Source organism: Parathielavia appendiculata (assembly GCF_033297405.1).
Source record: "Parathielavia appendiculata strain CBS 731.68 unplaced genomic scaffold N657scaffold_8, whole genome shotgun sequence".
Taxonomy (NCBI): Eukaryota; Fungi; Ascomycota; class Sordariomycetes; order Sordariales; family Chaetomiaceae; genus Parathielavia; species Parathielavia appendiculata.
In genome coordinates, this window is record NW_026944227.1 from 400,032 (window position 1) to 416,462 (window position 16,431).

Sequence of the window (16,431 nt, forward strand, 5' to 3'; positions counted from 1 at the left end):
GCCAGTCGGGCCTTACCAGCGGAGCGCGCCCACTCCCCCTCCGCCGCCCCCGAAAGGATCTGCGCCTCCGCGCAACGTGACGTCCCCACCTGTTGGGCCGCCGCCAGCAGGCCAGCACCCAGTCCGGCCGGCTTCGACCGTGTCGAACGTCTCAACCAGCCAGTATGCGCCTCCGCCGACGGCCTCAGCTGGAGTGCCGTCTCCGATGGTGCCCCCGCCCATGCGGACGGCCTCCCCTTACAACCCTCCTCCTGCCGGTGCCCCGCCGTCCAACAGATACACGCCGGCGCCGCCGGCGCAAGGTTACGGCCAGGGCCCTACCTCAACGCCCCTCGCACGGCCTCCGTCGAACCCGTATGCTCCGGCTGCTCAACCCGGGGCTCCTCTCTCTGCTCAGTACGCGGCCCCGCTGCCGCAGGCGTCCCGCCCGCCGGTTGGGGCGCCGCCAATGGCAGGTCCTCCGCCGGCAGCAGGCGGCCCGCCTCCCGCGGCCCGAGCACCGCCAACGGCGGCGGCACAGGCAGCCGCACCACACCCGCCCCGAGCTGCTGCGGCGCCATCACCACAGCCGCAGCAAGCGGGCAGGCGGCCGCCCGGCGACCGGTCCAACATCCCACCAAACGCGCAGCGCATGGTGGAGCTGCTGAGCCAGGACATGCAGCGGGTGGCGGCCAAGGCGCCGGCGACGTTTGCACCGCAGGTCAAGGACACGCAGAAGAGGCTGAGTCTGCTATTTGACCACCTCAACAATGGCGAGCTTGTCCGGCCAGACACGGTGGAGATGCTGGGCAAGATTGCCGAGGCGATTGCGGGGAGGGATTATGAGAGTGCGTCGAGGATGCAGATGGAAGTTTTGAGGGAGAAGAATGACGAGTGTGGGCAGTGGATGGTAAGTTCCTCCATTCCGCGCGTTTTTTCCTGGGGTGATTCTGAGTTGTGCTGACGTGACTTCTACAGGTTGGGCTCAAGAGGTTGATTAGTATGAGTAAGGCTACGCCTTGAATCTGGATTGAGGGGAGGCTGGGGAGGTTGAGGTAGAGGGTGGTGTGACCTGTGTTATGGCTGGGGGTAGACTGTAGGCATGCGGAAGACAAAATGCGATATGGTAGAGTTAGGTTCGTGAGCTTGTGTTTGTTAAGCCCGAAGCATCATAAGACGGCCGTGTATTCGATCTTTGTCTAGCCTTGAGGTGGAAGCAGAGGAACCCTAACCCTAGTTAATTTTTGATAGCCTCGATAAGAGGCGAGTTCTCCATGCGACAACACAGCAAGGGTCCACATCATTGGCGCAACAGCTTGGTCAATGAGAGTTCGACGTCACCCACACAGACGGTTCTGCCTTTCAGAACCACAATTTCCTCCGAACTGAACCGCGGGTGCTTCGTCATTCAGCGTGTCATACAGACCAAAATATGACGGAAGTGCTGACGCCAGAGGAGCAAGCGGCTGCTGCTCGCGCCGCCGAGCAGGTTCGCTTGCGCAAGGCCCGCCGCGAAGCAAAGATAAAGGCCGGCGCCGAGAACAGGTTGAACAGAATCACCGGTCTCGGTGGAGGAGTTCAGCGAGGTGAGCCGTCTAAGACGGCTATTCAGAATCCAAGCGTCACCAGCAGACAAGCTAACCGTTCCAGTCGTAACAGACGCACCTCCCCCAACATCGGCACCCTCCGCGACAACAACAAGCGATGCAGCTGCCCAACCCCAGCACGCCGATCCCGAAGAGGTCGACATCTCGCAGCACTTTTACCAGCCCCAAACCACCCCACGCGTGGCCCCCCCGTCCAATGTCAACATCGACGACGCCCAGCTTCGCCAAATGATGCTCGGCACCGCTACACCCCCCCCAGGCATGCCCGGCATGCCGCCCGTCCCGCCAGGCATGGAAGACGACCCGATGCTGCGCATGATGATGCAGATGCTCGGCGGCGGCAACGGCAACGGCCAAAACCCCTTTGCAGCAGGAGCAGGAGCGGGCGGCATACCCTCCTTCCCCGCTTCCTCCTCCTTCGGCGCGAACAACAACAACAACAACAACACAGCAACAACAGCACCCCTCCCAAACCGCTACGCATCCCTCTGGCGCCTGCTACACACCCTCGTGGCCCTCGCGTTGGGCCTGTACATTACCGCGTGCACGCCCTTTACGGGAACCAAGCTGTCGCGGGACCGGGCGGCGGCCGCGGCAGCAGGGAGTGTCGTGGAGAGGGAGAATCTTGTTTTACTTAATAGTGGTGGTGGTGACGGAAGCGAGGTGACGCGGAACTTCTTTTGGGCGTTTGCCACGGCCGAGGCGCTGCTGCTCGGGAGTCGGTTCTTTGTCGAGCGAGGGCGGAGCAGGCTGGAGGCTGCCTTTGGCGGCGGGGGTAGTGGGTTGTTGGGGTTGGTGGCTGGGTTCTTGCCGGCCAGTGTCAGGGGGAAGGTGGAGTTGGCGATGCGGTATGGCGAGGTGCTGGGGACGGTAAGGCGGGATGTGCTGGTTTGTGTGTTTGTGCTTGGGGTGACGAGTTGGTGGAGGGGGTAGTCATCTAGGGTCTTGTTTAGGTTACTTGGGCTGGAGAATGGTGATGGATGCTGGTAAAGGAGCGAGCGGTTGCATTAGTGTTACCAGGTTGTGACTATGCGTTTGATCTACCTACATTCAACGTATCCGAATCCTCTCTGTGTTGGAACGGGATGTAATACTGTTGTAAGCAAGTGCCCGACTGCAGCCAGATAACAGTGAACGGTCATTTTCGTGTTGCCCTGGTGCAGGAGGGAGCACTTTAAGAATCCTTCCGTGAGGAGACGAGTCCCGAATCATTGATGGACTGATCCTCCCGGGAGGTATAATCCCTCCTCTTCGAGCGTCGGTTCTATCCCCACAACCTTTGCGCTTTCCAGGTCAAGCCACTAAGCTTGAGTCTTGATAAGTCTTCGCCAGACTTCTTGATTATCAAATCGTGAGCCTGCAACATACACTCTGATATCCCCAGTCCGCAGCTGGATGCCATGTATAAGCCCAAGTAGTCGTTTCAAGCGCTCTTGGTACCAATACAGCGACAAGCACTGATCACACAGCGGCACACACGTTGCAAGACAACAGGTTAGAGATATCGATCAACGAGGAGTGCGCATCATCTTGAGCCAGACGGCACGCTACCTGGTCAAAATGTCTCGTGGTTTGCGCCAGATGCTCTCGAGACTAGCAAACAAACCAACCGTCTGTGGGCAGCCCTAGGATAATAATACCTGACACTCCCTATTATCCCTAGTGCATTTTCAACGTGCTTAGGCTGGCCTTACCTTCTTCCCGTGGCTAGTCCCCTACGAGAGACTCATGCATGCAAATGCCCAACGACTCTGCAACCCGCAATAGCAAGCATTTGCCCTCTCAACAACCGTGTGCTGAATTATCTGCGTCATCAAACATCCCTGCGGCGAGAAACCGGCAGTAGAAAGATGTTTCTGCAATGTCGACCAGACAGACAAACTACCTAAGGTAGCTGGGCAACTCCAACCAGGACAGTCAACCTTGAGAACATTTCGCCAGGACTATCCATCCATAGATGTACCGGGAACGAGGAGCCAGAAAAGCACCATGCCGACCATCAGATCAGATAACCCAGAGGGGAGCTTGAACTCGCTTTCTCCTCATGTACCATCCTGACGATCAATCCCACTCCTGCAGATCTAAGCGGCAACTACAATTTTCGACAACGTCCAAAAGTGCCCAGGGCAAAGAACAGGCAAACCAGCCACACCGGCTAGGTCGGGCGAATGCTATGTTTCCTTTATATTTTCCTCCCCCCAATGTCCCAACCATGCCCACCACCCATGCACCCCCCATTCCATGCCACAATACCCACACGGTATAAGATGATAGTAGCTACTCACATTCACTACTCAGCACAACCCAGAGAAGACCCAGAAGAGCAACAGGCAAAGTGAACAGAGAAAACCCGTGGTATAGCCCGCCTCCCGGCCCCTCCCAAAGCTAGCCCATGCATAAAGAGGTATCTACGCAGAACCGTATAGGTGGTATATATGTGAGAGAGTCTGAAAAGCTCCCAGGGGAGGAGAAAACAACAAGCCCGCAGAGAAAACATGTAACGGCGCCTTTCCCAGCCCCCTTTCTTTCTTTCTCTCTGTCTCATGCCCCAAAGATGGTCCATCCGGTTAATGCATTTAAAAAGATCCAACCCGCCGCCGCCCGCCCAAGCCCAAAAGGTATGTTATGTTAAAAAAGCTCAACTACCCATTTCACCTCCAAACCGGACGTGGTACAAGAGAACCAGCCAAATGCAATTCCAAGCCCCTGTCCATTTCAAATTCATGCCATCCCATGGCAACCTGCAATAGAAGTTCATGACTCTGTCTGCGTCTGTGTTGGAACCGGAGTCTGCTGCGTCTGAGCACGCACCTCCTGACCCTGGCCCTCAGCCGAAGCCTCAGCCAGAGCAGGTGCCTCAGCGAGAGCTTCTTGAGCCTGGCCCTGCTCCCCCTGAGCCGAGAAACCATTCACTCCACTGTCACCACCACTCCCACTTCCTATGACAGCCGATTGGGCACCGGCCGCGCCAGACAAATACGCATCCAACTTCTTCTTCAACACCTCGCTCCGCACGGGCTTGGCCAGGTAATCATCCATGCCCGCCGCTAGACACTTTTCCCTGTCCCCCTGGATTGCCGACGCCGTCATGGCAATCACCAGCACCTTCCTGACCGACTCGAGCTCGTCGTGCCGCAACAGCTTGGTCGCCTCGTACCCGTCCAGCACCGGCATCTGCACGTCCATGAGGATGATGTGGTACGGCGTGCCCCGCCTCGCCTTCTCGCGCAGGCCCTCAACCGCCTTCAGCCCGTTGTCATACGTGTCCACGTTCGGATACCCCAGCCGGTGCATGTATTGCACCGCGATCCGCGCGTTGATCGTGTTGTCCTCGGCGATGCAGATCCGGAGTTGGTCTTTGGGGATCTTGGAGAGGTCCGGGGTCGTCGAAGCGGGCGCATGAGGGGCCGCGGTCGGGGCGTGAGAGGGGGAGGGGAGCTCCTCAACGGTTGGGAGGGGTTGCCTGCCGGGGTAGGAGCGGCCAGGTTCTGGGAGGACTCCGCGCGGCACGATCTGCTCGTCACCGGCGACTACTTCAGGCCTGGCCTTCTCGAACGTGACGGTGAACCAGGCGGTTGTGCCGACGCCCTCTTTGCTTTCGAGGCGGATCTTGCCCTTCATCATGGTCTCGATCAGGGACTTGCAGATGCTCAACCCCAGCCCACTGCCGCCGTATTTCCGCGCTGTGCTCGCGTCCGCTTGGCTGAACGGCTGAAAGAGGTTCTCGAGCTGCTGCGGCGAGATGCCGATTCCCGTATCCTTGACCCAGAACGTCAGCGTCGCATTGTCTTCGGTCTCGGAGTCGATCTGGGCGCCAATGGTAATTGACCCGTCCTCAGTGAACTTAAGGCTGTTCCCGATAAGATTGCCAAGGACCTGGTGCAGACGAATGGGATCGCCGTAGATGAGCATGGGAGGCAACTTGATGTCCTGGATGATCTTGACGTTCTTCTTGGACGCCTTCTCCCTGTTGCTATATGAGACAGCCCTGACAACCTCGCGCACCATCTCCTGGGGGTTGAAGGCAATGATGTAGAGCTTCATCTTGTCAGCCTCCATCCGGGAAAAGTCCAGAATGTCGTTGATGACGGCCAGAAGCAAGTCCGCGGAAACTCGGATCGAGTCGGCCATCTCGAGCTGCTCCTTGTTGAGGTTGCTGTCTCGCAGCAGCTCGGAATTGCCAATCACGCCATTCAGCGGTGTCCGCAGCTCGTGCGACACATTAGCGAGGAATATCGACTTGGCCTTGGTCGCGTCCTCGGCAAGCTTGACGTTGCGAATCGCCTCCGCCTCGGCGTTCTTTGCCTTGGTCTCGGCCTCTATCGCCTTGGCCAGCGCTCGTTTCTGGAGCTCCACCATTGAAATGTTCTCAGCCGACACCTTCTCAACCGCCTTCATGGCGAGCGCGTTGGAGAAGCTGATGCCAATCTGGTTGACCAAAAGCTGCAGGACGCTGACGTTGCGATCCGTGAAGGACCCGGGCGCGCCTTCGAGGTAGAGGACGCCCAACAGCGGCTTCATTCCGTGGCAGATAGGGATGGCAATAATGGCCTTGCTGCCTGGGTTTCTCCGCAGCCAAATCTCGCTGACATTGCCGAACCGTTCATCGCTGAGTAGGTCCTGGAGGAAGATGACCTCGCGGAAGCGGGTGCAGTAGAGCACAACGTTCTCCGCCACAAGATCCGTCACGCTCAGCGGGATGCCCGGCATATGTGCTTCAGCACCCTTCTCGGGATCACCGCTAGCAGCAACGCACCAGTCTGAACTACCTTCGTCCTGAACGACGATGGCAGCTAGCGTGGCCGAACCGCTACAGGTCTGGAGGATCACGTCGCACATTGTCTTCAAGAGCTCGTCAATTCTCAGCACCGAAGAAATGACCTGTGACGACACCAGGATTGCATGCAAGTCGATCATATCGAGCGCAGGCAACCCGACCCCGGCTTCTGGTTGCATCGAGCCCCGCCAAGCCGTCATGCGCTCTCCCCTCAGGGCAGCCACGGCGGCCTGGGAAGCTTGCTGGGATTCGTCAGGGCCGTCGCTCTCACCAGTTCGATACTGAGCGGCCGCGGCATCGCCGGCGAAGTCGGTCTGGACTCCCTGGTCAAGAGTGCGAGGATTCCGCATGGCCCGCTGGAGCAAGATGCTGTGGTCGCTCTCAATCCGGTCCGCAACGCCCGTCGCGCCGAACTGGCGATACAGGGCGATGGCATCGCGCAGGGCGGAACGCGCAGACCGTCTCGCCGCGTTCCTGATGAAGATATTGGCCATCAGGTAGTTTCCGAGCGCCTCCTCAAAGGTAAAGCTGTGTTCCGAGGCATGGTCCAGAGCCTCCTCGTACTGCTGGATGGCCGTGCCATGATTGCCGAGCATCTCCGAGATTGAAGCATCGAGCAGCTTCGACCACGCAAAGTAATTGACGCTACCGACAACCTGCCAGTCCTTAATCTTCCTGTTGACCGCCTCAACCTCCCGAACCGCTTCCTCCACATGGCTCTTGAGCATATCCGGTGAGCGAGGGTCCCCTTGGCGGCGCAGGACAGCACCAGTTAAAGCCAAGCCGTAGAAGAACATGGCTAGCCTCGTGTTGCGCGCTGACCACAGGAGATCGGCGCGTTCCCAACAAACCTTGCCGATCTCAATTGCCCGCTCGTAGTGCCCGTACAGGAACAAGGGCACGATCTCCATCGTCTCGTAGATCAGCAGCGACCGGCCGCCGTTGTTGGTGTTGGTCGTGAGCCAATTCTTGTAGGTGACAGTGTCATGGTGTTCGTCGCTCATGACCCCCATGGCATCCGATACGCGCGTCTTGCCTTGGAGTGCGCGGCAAACTTGTCTGAGAGCAATGAGGATCGTGCCACCTCGCGTGTCGAGATGCCAGCTCGGTATCTCTTCACAGCCATACTGGCAAAAGGCCTCCAGATCGGCGCAATTGTCGCTGGCAAAGAACTTGAGCTGCGCCGCGAGCCCAAAGCTGAGGATGGTCGATATCCTGTCTCCTGCGGCGGCAGCGTAATCCACCATTCCCTCGAGCTGGCCCACCGAAACGCTTATGGGATCTTGAACGTGACCGATGAAGTTGGCATAGATCATGTAAGCTCGAGCGACGTAGAAGGTATCGCGGCACTTATCCAACAGCTCGAGGCAGACGCTCGCCAACTGGGTCGCGAGCTTGCCGTTATTGAACCGCGACAGGGCGATGATGGACATGTACAGGAAGGCCATGCCCGACTGCGGGTACGCGCCTCGGGTGAAGTGTGTCTCCACCATGAGGAGGGTCAGCTGATAGAAGATTGCGCAGTCGGCCCACCATCCGGCGCTTGCTGTCTCGGCCAGCACCGCCCCGACCGATGACAGCATCGGATCCGTCGCCGAGGGGGGTTCCAGCACATGCTCGCGCGCCATTGTCTCAATCCTCTTGGTCAAGTGAGCAAAGTGCTCATCGCACTTCTCCATTGTCGGGCTGTCGTCTAGAACCACGTCGAGGGCTCTCAAACACTGTTCTAGCGAGTCCAGGGCCTGCTGTGAGTCGCCGCTGTGCGCGAAGATCCTCGACTGTAGCACCCACGCGGGCGCCTTGTCGAGAGTTGTCTTCGCGTGGTCAAAGATCGTCTGCAGGACCAGATTTGCGGCGTTGTGATGACCCATAAACAAGTAGCACTCGGCTGCTTGAAGATACAGCTGGAGGGTCTCATCATACGACACATCTTCAGCATTCTCGTCCCAGGGATTCGGCTGTAGTAGTGCCACAGCGTTACTGTAGTACTTGGACGCGGTGGGACGTGCGCCGCTTTCGGTGGCCTCTTGGGCGCGCTCAAAGAGCACCTTGCGGAAGGACCGTCGAACGCGGACTCGCTTTCTGATTATGTCGACAGATTCGCAGATGTGGGAAGCAGCATTGTCTTTCAGCGCCGGATTATCCGAGTAGTGCTTGAGGAGAACCTGGGCTATGACAAAATGCATCTGCCGGGCATTGCACTCTCTCAGTGCCGAGGCGGCTTGGATGTAGCGGTCGTGGGCGAAGCGGAAGTGGTCGTCCCGGTCGCTAGGGACGATGATGAAGGCTTGGATGGCGGCCTCGAGACCGGACACGACATCCTCCTGCGAGGATGAGGTGATCAACGGCTCGCCCGGAAATTCCGGGCAATCGTCGGCAAACCGTTGCGCGTCCATCAGCTTGCAGATCAACTCGAACGAAAATGTGTGCCCCAGGAGGGCCGCCCACGCAAGGATGGACCTGGAAGCCGCCGGCAGCTCGCTCAGGCGGCGTGTGATGAAGCCTGTGTCAAGCACATCGTAATCCTCCTCTCCCTTGAACTGATCAAAAAGCTTGTCCAGATCGTACGTCCAATGGCCGGCGATGTAGTCGTACCATATGCACTTCTTTCGGTGACCTGCGCTGAGCATTTCTCGCATATAAAAAGGATTCCCAGCCGTCTTGGACTGGATGACCAGGGCCAGCGGCAGCACCTTCTCCTTGGGCAGTGATAGGGTAGCCGAGACATAGCGGACAATGTCTTCCTCCCCAAGCGGCATCAGCGTAATCCTGGTCATGATGGGACCACCGGTTCTAGAAGAGTCGTCAGATTTGGCCGGGCTCAAGATGTCGCGCACAGTCTCGAAGGACATCTCTTCTGGGCGGTATGTGATGATGAGCATCAGCTTTAGCCTGGTGCCGACGATCTGGGCGATGAGCTCCAGGGATTCATCGTCGGCATATTGCAGATCATCCAGGCAAAAGCATATGAACTTGTGCTGAGTGAAGACCCTCAGTACGTCGAGGAAGGTGTTCATCAGCCGGTTAGTCTTTGTGGAAGCACCGGCACGGAGGAAGTCCCGCGAATTCCGCGACGACGACTTGCCGGATGACGCCGCCCGCAGGGCGGAGCGGCTAGGCGACAACTCCGGGGAGGAGCCATGTCTCTTGAGTTCAGGGCTAGGCGCCTGGGAACCGGAAGAGGAGCGTACGGGCTGTGCTTCTGCCGGCGGCGGGAGGAGAAAGTCTGGGAGGCCTAGAGCCTTGTGCAGCATCGGCCACATCGGTCGGACGTAATGTCTGAGGGATTGGTGAAACGGCGTTTCCGTGTTCCTCTCACCCTGCGCTTGGCGGAAGAGGGAGGAGAGAAGCTTTAATAGCGGCCCGAATGGTGTTCTCCTTGCCCGGTCAAACTTGGCAGTCGCACAATAGCCCCTTCGGCGGGCATCTCCGAGAACGGACTGGACCAGGCAGCTCTTGCCGAGGCCGCCGGCTCCCTCGACCAAGACGATATCGCAATAACCCTGTCTCCTAAACTTGGCTGTGCCGAGCTGCCGAGACAAGCTGGCAGACGTTGAATCTGTTGTCACAGTGGGGCCATGTCGTGAAGGCTCAGACGTTTGATCGGGGGTGTGGCCGCCATCAAAAATCGCGTTCATGTCCCATGGACGGAGGGGGCGAGGGCCGCCCGACAAAGCCGAGACACCGGAAGAACTGGTTGAGACAGAAGTTCTCGCCGAGTCAGCTCCGGTGGCTGGGGGTGAGGGTTGCAGTTCCGTCTTCTCTCGGGAATCTGCTTTTGGGACTGAGCCGTTCTGACGGTTCACACCGCCCGCCGAATACCCGCCGTCGCTAGAGGTGTCTCCGACATCGTTGGCGTCAGTACCGAAGCTGGATCCATCGGAATGCCGGTGCATGGCGCTGGTTTGAGTCACACAATGACTTCTTGCGGCCTTTTCGATGAGCTTGATGAGCTCATTCCGCTCTGCGTCTCGGCCTACCAACTCCGTTGTCAACCTGAATGAGGACGAGACGTCTCTGGTACCTATCGGCCAGTCTCGCAGGGCTGCCGAATCGCCGGCGCCAAGCATTTTTTGGACGGCAACCAAATCGTAGCGCAAACCACCGGCCGAATAATACCTATCGTTGACATTTTTTGCTGTGCATTTTTGAATGATCCTTCCAATGACCTCGGGAACATCCATGCGTATCGCGGTAACGTTGGATATCCTCCGGCCAAGCACAGCCTGAACGACGTCCAGCGGCGTTTCTCCCGGGAACACGGGTTGTTGCGTCAAAAGGATCCAGAACAGGATGCCAAGCGAGTAGATATCGGTGCGGGTGTCTGGCTCGGCAGGCATTCGTCCCGTCTGCTCGGGGCTGATGAACTGCAGCTTGTGTTTGGCACCCAGTGCTTTGGAGAGAGCTGACCAGCCGGTACTCGTCAGCCCGTGTTCAAAAGATCGGAGTCCCGATCCGAACGAAACCAGCTTGACTTGGTTCGTCTCAATGTTGTAATGGAAGGCGTCGCCTCGGATTTCACCGTGCACAATGCCCTGTCCGTGATGGACGATCTCCAAGCACTGGGCTGCGCCAATGGCGAAGTCGAGGAAATTTTGCAGGCTGATCGGCGGTTCCAAGGTTGGGTGGTCATTGTGGCAGGCCTCCCACCGGTCGTGTTCCTTTTTTGCAAAGTAAAATGCGGGCCCAAAGTCGAGGAGCCTAAACAGACTATTCGGGCCCGGGTCCTTGTAGATGGCCACAATCAGGGGGCCTCGGTCGCCGGGCGCTGGCGGCAACCGCACGACATCCAGCGGCTTGACGATACGCTCTCCTTTGGGGTCGACACTAGAGACCAAGCTTTTTGATATGTAGAAGGCCCTCTCCTCGCGCAAAACGTGATACGATACCTTGGCGACCACGCGCTGTTCGATGAACGTAGTACCCGTCATGGCGGTGGAGGTGGTCGGCGGAAGGGAACCGGCCGAGCGGTCGGAGAGCGGCTCTGATCCTGATGATACATTCGAGCAGTGATCTGCAGAGGATGCGCAGCTGGCCGGAGGGGGGCTCCCACGGTGATGGGGAGTGGGCGAAGCGATGCCCGCACTTGCGGCGGGTGGACGGGTCGAATGGGGCGAGACAAACCTCGTTCCGAAGACGTGCCAGTTGTCGTAGGTCGAGTGGTAGGGGCGCCGTGAGTCGTCCCAGGTGTAGCCGGCGATCTGGTGCAGTCGTTCGAGGATGCGGGCGGGCGACTCGAGCAGCTGGTCGTCGTGAGGCCGGCTAGCAGGCCCGGCGGTGGCGGCGGCGGCAGCCGAGTCCATGATCGCGAGCAATACCTCGGGCGGTATCCGCAGGACTCAAGTGTGGTAGGCTGGCCGGACAGAAATCAAGTGAGGTGAAACGGTCATGTTATGCTGCTGTAGTTGATGCTACTGCTGCTCCTGACCACTGCCCGCAATGGGTGGGAGCAAAACGGAGAATCGGCAAGCGGGGGCCGTGGGCAGAGGGCAAATAGCTGCACTCCAGAGCGGGACCCGCCAGAGGGTTCTCTGATTTCGCAAGCGGCCGTGATCACGGATATTCTCGAAGGCGGTCAAAATGTGTCTCGTGAGTTTTTACAGAAAAGAAAAGGGGGCTTGTCGGCGCGGTACTAGCGTTGCTTTGCGGTGGTGATGGTTGTGATGGTTGTGATGCGAAGGACCATAATCTCAGGACCCTGCGAGTTGTAATGCGTGCCGTGGCGAGGCCGACCTTGTTTCGGGGAGGCGGTACGGAGTACCTAAACAGTAACCGACGACCGAGCTCTCAGCTCAGGGCCCCATCCAAACAGAAACTCAGAAGTGGTGTGGTCACTGTGCTGGTTAGGGTCGTGCAGACCGTGGGGCCGAATTGGATGCGATGGGGCCTGTGGCGGCAGATGAGAGGTTGAGGGAGGGTTGCCGAAACCGCCGAGCAGCAGTGAGTGATGGACTCGGAGGCGGCAATGACAAAAGCAATCATGTAGAGGGGGACAGTCACCAGGTGCGGGTCCCCGGAACCCCGGGAAATGCAAGATCCCATGCGGATCCGTTCATACAGAGCATGAAGACACACTGCAACTCGGACAAGCGATTTGCACAGGCAGGAAAGAAGCGTCATCCTCTAAACATATTCACGGCCATTCTCTACACGTTTCGTCTTGGTTGGGAATGGTAACCTGCTGGGATCAATGCAAAGCAGCGACGACTTGGCGGCCAGCAGTATCCGCAAAATGGCGTGGTGTGCGAAAAGGGAAGCGCAATTACACTACGGAAAGGGATGGAAAGCGGGCTTTGACGGTTGTCAGTCGTTTCCAAGTTTTCCCATCATTCCACCTTGACCGGTTTGATCCTGCCGCAGCCCTCCTTTTTTAGGAGCAACAGCTCCCTTTAGTAACCTCGACAGGTCGGCGCCAAGATATACGTTGTCGGCGCTGAAGAAGACTGACAAGACCAACTCGCGCACCTAGTGTATTTGTGTCGGCACTGTCGGGTCATCGTATATAAAACCTCAATCGAATATGTCCAGCTGCGAAGAGTTCGGGGCCATTTGAGCCTCGTCACTTTTTCCCCGGTGACGCTAAAGCACCGTTGACGTCACTGAACAGCTGCAGCCAGTCAAGTGGAAGTGCTTCTGTTACAGCCCTGTCCGCCGACTTGATTTGAAGAACTGAAGTGAAACGACCGGACAAGCCATTCTCGCCAGCCACATCCCATACGAAATGCCAAGCATTTTAGTGAGAGTAAACCGACGGGAGGTAATAACAGATATAGAAGAAAGAATCCCCATCAAATTTTGTATTACCGGTATTCTATGCCCCTTTATCGGCTTCTATGCCGAACCGCTGGCAGAAAGTCTATCTAGTATCTAGTCTCCCAAACCAATACCACGGCCAAACAGCCGGACGTCAGGTTTTGAAGAGAAAGTACCGTGCGCCTCACGAACAATACCCGCGGCCAGTTCCAACCTGCCATGCACGCGAAAAATACTGCTTCCATCATCTCGGTCGCACACGACGTCAGAGCCCTTTCGTGCCTGGCCGGCTTCCGCGATTCGCTTCCCTCGTCCCTTATGCTCCTGACGCGGGTCTGGCAGGGAAGACGTCTGTAGGAACGCCGTTAGCTGACCCTGACCCCGACCCCGTATTGTAGAAGCTCTGCGCAAGCCGGCGCTCCGTGTTCTGGCGCGTGTTGACAAAATCGGGATAGTTGAGTGTCAGCTCGACGGCGCCGCAAACAATGTTGTCGACCGCCTCCACGCCGAGCATGAACGAGTGGTCCTGGTTTCCGACCTCGTACCGCCAGCTGCCGAACCGACCGCGCGACCAGATGTCCATGTCCTGGAGCTTGGGGAGGAGCTCCTTGAGCACGCCCTCTCTCTCGAGCGACGGCGTCGGGTAGCCATGGTCGAATTTGCGGTGATAAGTCGAGACGATCTCGTCCTCGGGCTTGATCATCTCGGTGTTGATGAGACCCTGGATGCAGTCCTTTAGGATATTCGCCTCGTCGACTAGTTTCATGCTGGACTGTGACACCTCGAGCATGATCGACCAGTAAGGACCCTCCTTTGCCTCGCTGCTCTTGGGCTTGCTTCCATCCGCATGGTACAGCGTCGGCAGCTTGACATCAGCTTGTGGCTGGTTGTACGGGGAGTAGTTGGAAAAGATGGTGGCGCGGTAGAACGGGCAGTTGCCCTCGGGGAAGTAGAGCTGTTCCAAGGGTTAGCGTTGCGTTCGGCAGCAGGAGCCGTGCGACCTGATCCTTACCCAGCATTTGTCACCAATTCGCTCCGGGCGCTCGCCACGGATACCAACGCCAATAACGTGGGTCGATGAGTAGAAGAGGCCCTTGGAAAGTTTGATCAGCTCCTGGTTGCCCATCTTCTCCACAAGATGGTCCACAGCCATTGTGTTGATGAGCTTGCCGTAGCCAATCGTGGTGCCGTCCTTCAACGTGACAATCTTCTTCTGAGCGTCAACCTTGGTAACCTCACCCTTTTGCCCGTACCGCTTCTTTTCCTTCGGGAGCGTATCTGACACAGCAACCCAGATGCCGCCAGTTCCGTCCCTCGCGGGGAACCTGAAGGTGGCATTGGGGCCCCAGTTGCCGGCAACTTTATTGAGGATAACGTTCTTGGTAACCAGCTTGACGTCGGGAGCGGCAACACGCTCACCAAGCCACTGGCATTGCATCTGGACATGTGGTAAGCATTGGGCCGGCAGAGCCAAGCACAGCAAGCGCATACCTTGGTAGTAGGCACCGCCCACACCTTGTAGTTGTAGGGCCGCATGAAGATATCCGCGACACCCTCGCCGCACGTCCGCAGAATCCACTCGTCAAAGTCCTTGGGCTTCGTTGTGGCAACACGAGAGGCCATGGCAGCGTCGATGAGCCCATCGATGCACTTCACCTGGTCTTCCTTGGGCAGCATCGAGATGTTGTTTTGGAATGGGTAGGGAACCCAGAGGCCCTTGTACCGGACGTAAGAAATGCGCTGGTGAGTATACCAGTCATCCTCCTTAGGAAGAGCCTCATCGAGGCAATCGTCAAAGTACTTGTAGTGCGAGAAAATAACGTGGCCGCCGACATCGTAGAGCTGGAACGGGTGCCCGTTAGCGGGGGGCTTCGTAGCGTGATGTCAATCGCCTGCCACTTACGAAGCCCTCAGGAGTAACGTCGGTGGAAGCAAGACCACCAGCCTTCTCGTTTGCGTCGACAATCAGCCACGAAGGACCATTCTAGCACTTTGGTCAGCAAAACAAGGGGTGGCGGCGGGAGAAAAGGTCATGAGCCTACGATATGGTTGAGACGCTTGGCAGCACCCAAGCCTGTCGGGCCGGCTCCAATGACAAGGACATCGACGTTGCTTTGGGGCTGAAGTCAGCGGACCTGATCTAAATTGATGATGTGGCATCTTTTGTCCCAAAACCTACATATCCGCCATTGTGAGAGCAGGTGGAGGTTGTAAAACGCTTGCGGGTGTCACGGAGGAGGATTTGGCCTTGGGTAAGGAGCAACGAGAGTGCTGGCTGTGCAGAGATGTTAGATCTGTATGAGTTTAAGCAAACGACCGATGATCACCTATAGCAAATAAAAACTAAAGGATTGTGGTGTTGATGTCAAGAAAAGGAAAGCCCGCTATCACACCGCGTCGTTCCTTCCAAGGGTGATGAGGCGGTAGTTACATTTTGAAGGTGTCGACCACATTTTTGAACCCCCGCCCGCAGCGATGCAGGTGTTGTCTGGGGTTCTTGCTGTTGCCAGGATTGGGCCAGGCCGCTGCCAAGCTCCAGGAAAGAGGCAACAAAAGGGGCGCTAAAATTGTACGCGTCTCGAAACGGCTGGTCAGTGGGATCTGCGATTGCATGCAACCCTGTGAGGCGTCGTTTCGAATCTCTTGGGGAACGATTTCTCCCATTTCCATGGATCATCCCGCGATGCCTCACTTCGCTTCGCGGTGGGGCATAACCTTGTTTGTCGGCATGCACGGCACCGGCAATGGCCCATGTATTGTACTTGTTCGAGCCAGGGGTACACAGTGTGGAGACAACATTGGTGTGTGGCGGCCACGGTTGCAACACAAAAGCCCAACAACGCTCATCATCTCGGTTCTCCGAAATTGGCGTCGACAATCACGGAGGAACAGGAGAAGTCGGTGGGACGACCATGTCAATGGCGAAGCGGTGTCCCGTTCTTTACTGTTCTGTGATATGGCGATGGCTGTGCCTTGACCCGCTCTCCATCTTGAATCCGAGACCTGGAGAACGGGCGGCGAGTTCCCAAGTTTTTGTGTACACCGCATATCGACCCACCATGCCGGCTGCGCTTGTTTCATGATCGCGATCGTCAGGGCAGCACGCCAAGTCTGAGTAGAATACCAGAACACAGCCGCCAGCGAATCGAAGGGATCAACATGAGCAACAAGGAACGGTTGCAGGTAGAAAAGGAGACTTGATTGAGCGAGACGAGGATCATCCGCAATGGGTCGTTCGAACCGGGTGCCGGTCTCAATTGGAGGCAAAGGGTGACGTCGCTCATGTGTGCGGGCCGGCTAATCGAGGCACGTTGT

At 57.6% G+C, this 16,431-nt stretch overlaps 2 protein-coding genes across 2 annotated transcripts; both read right to left on the minus strand.

Annotated features, from left to right (window-relative positions):
• Window positions 1–317: 317 nt before the first annotated feature.
• Window positions 318–12,047, minus strand: N657DRAFT_620631 (uncharacterized protein; the record flags this gene model as incomplete). Its single annotated transcript, XM_062790596.1, has 2 exons — window positions 4,398–12,047; window positions 318–458 (listed from the first exon to the last, which is right to left on the minus strand). Exons 1-2 carry the CDS (start codon window positions 11,664–11,666, stop codon window positions 318–320), a joined length of 7,410 nt encoding a protein of 2,469 aa, XP_062646428.1. The 5' UTR covers window positions 11,667–12,047.
• A 1,385-nt stretch (window positions 12,048–13,432) lies between these two features.
• N657DRAFT_634691 (UDP-galactopyranose mutase-like protein) lies at window positions 13,433–15,306 on the minus strand (the record flags this gene model as incomplete). Its single annotated transcript, XM_062791293.1, has 6 exons — window positions 13,433–14,071; window positions 14,129–14,554; window positions 14,608–14,958; window positions 15,020–15,100; window positions 15,159–15,228; window positions 15,296–15,306. The coding sequence occupies 6 exons, from the start codon at window positions 15,304–15,306 to the stop codon at window positions 13,433–13,435; spliced, it is 1,578 nt and encodes a 525-aa protein (XP_062646429.1).
• Window positions 15,307–16,431: the final 1,125 nt, after the last annotated feature.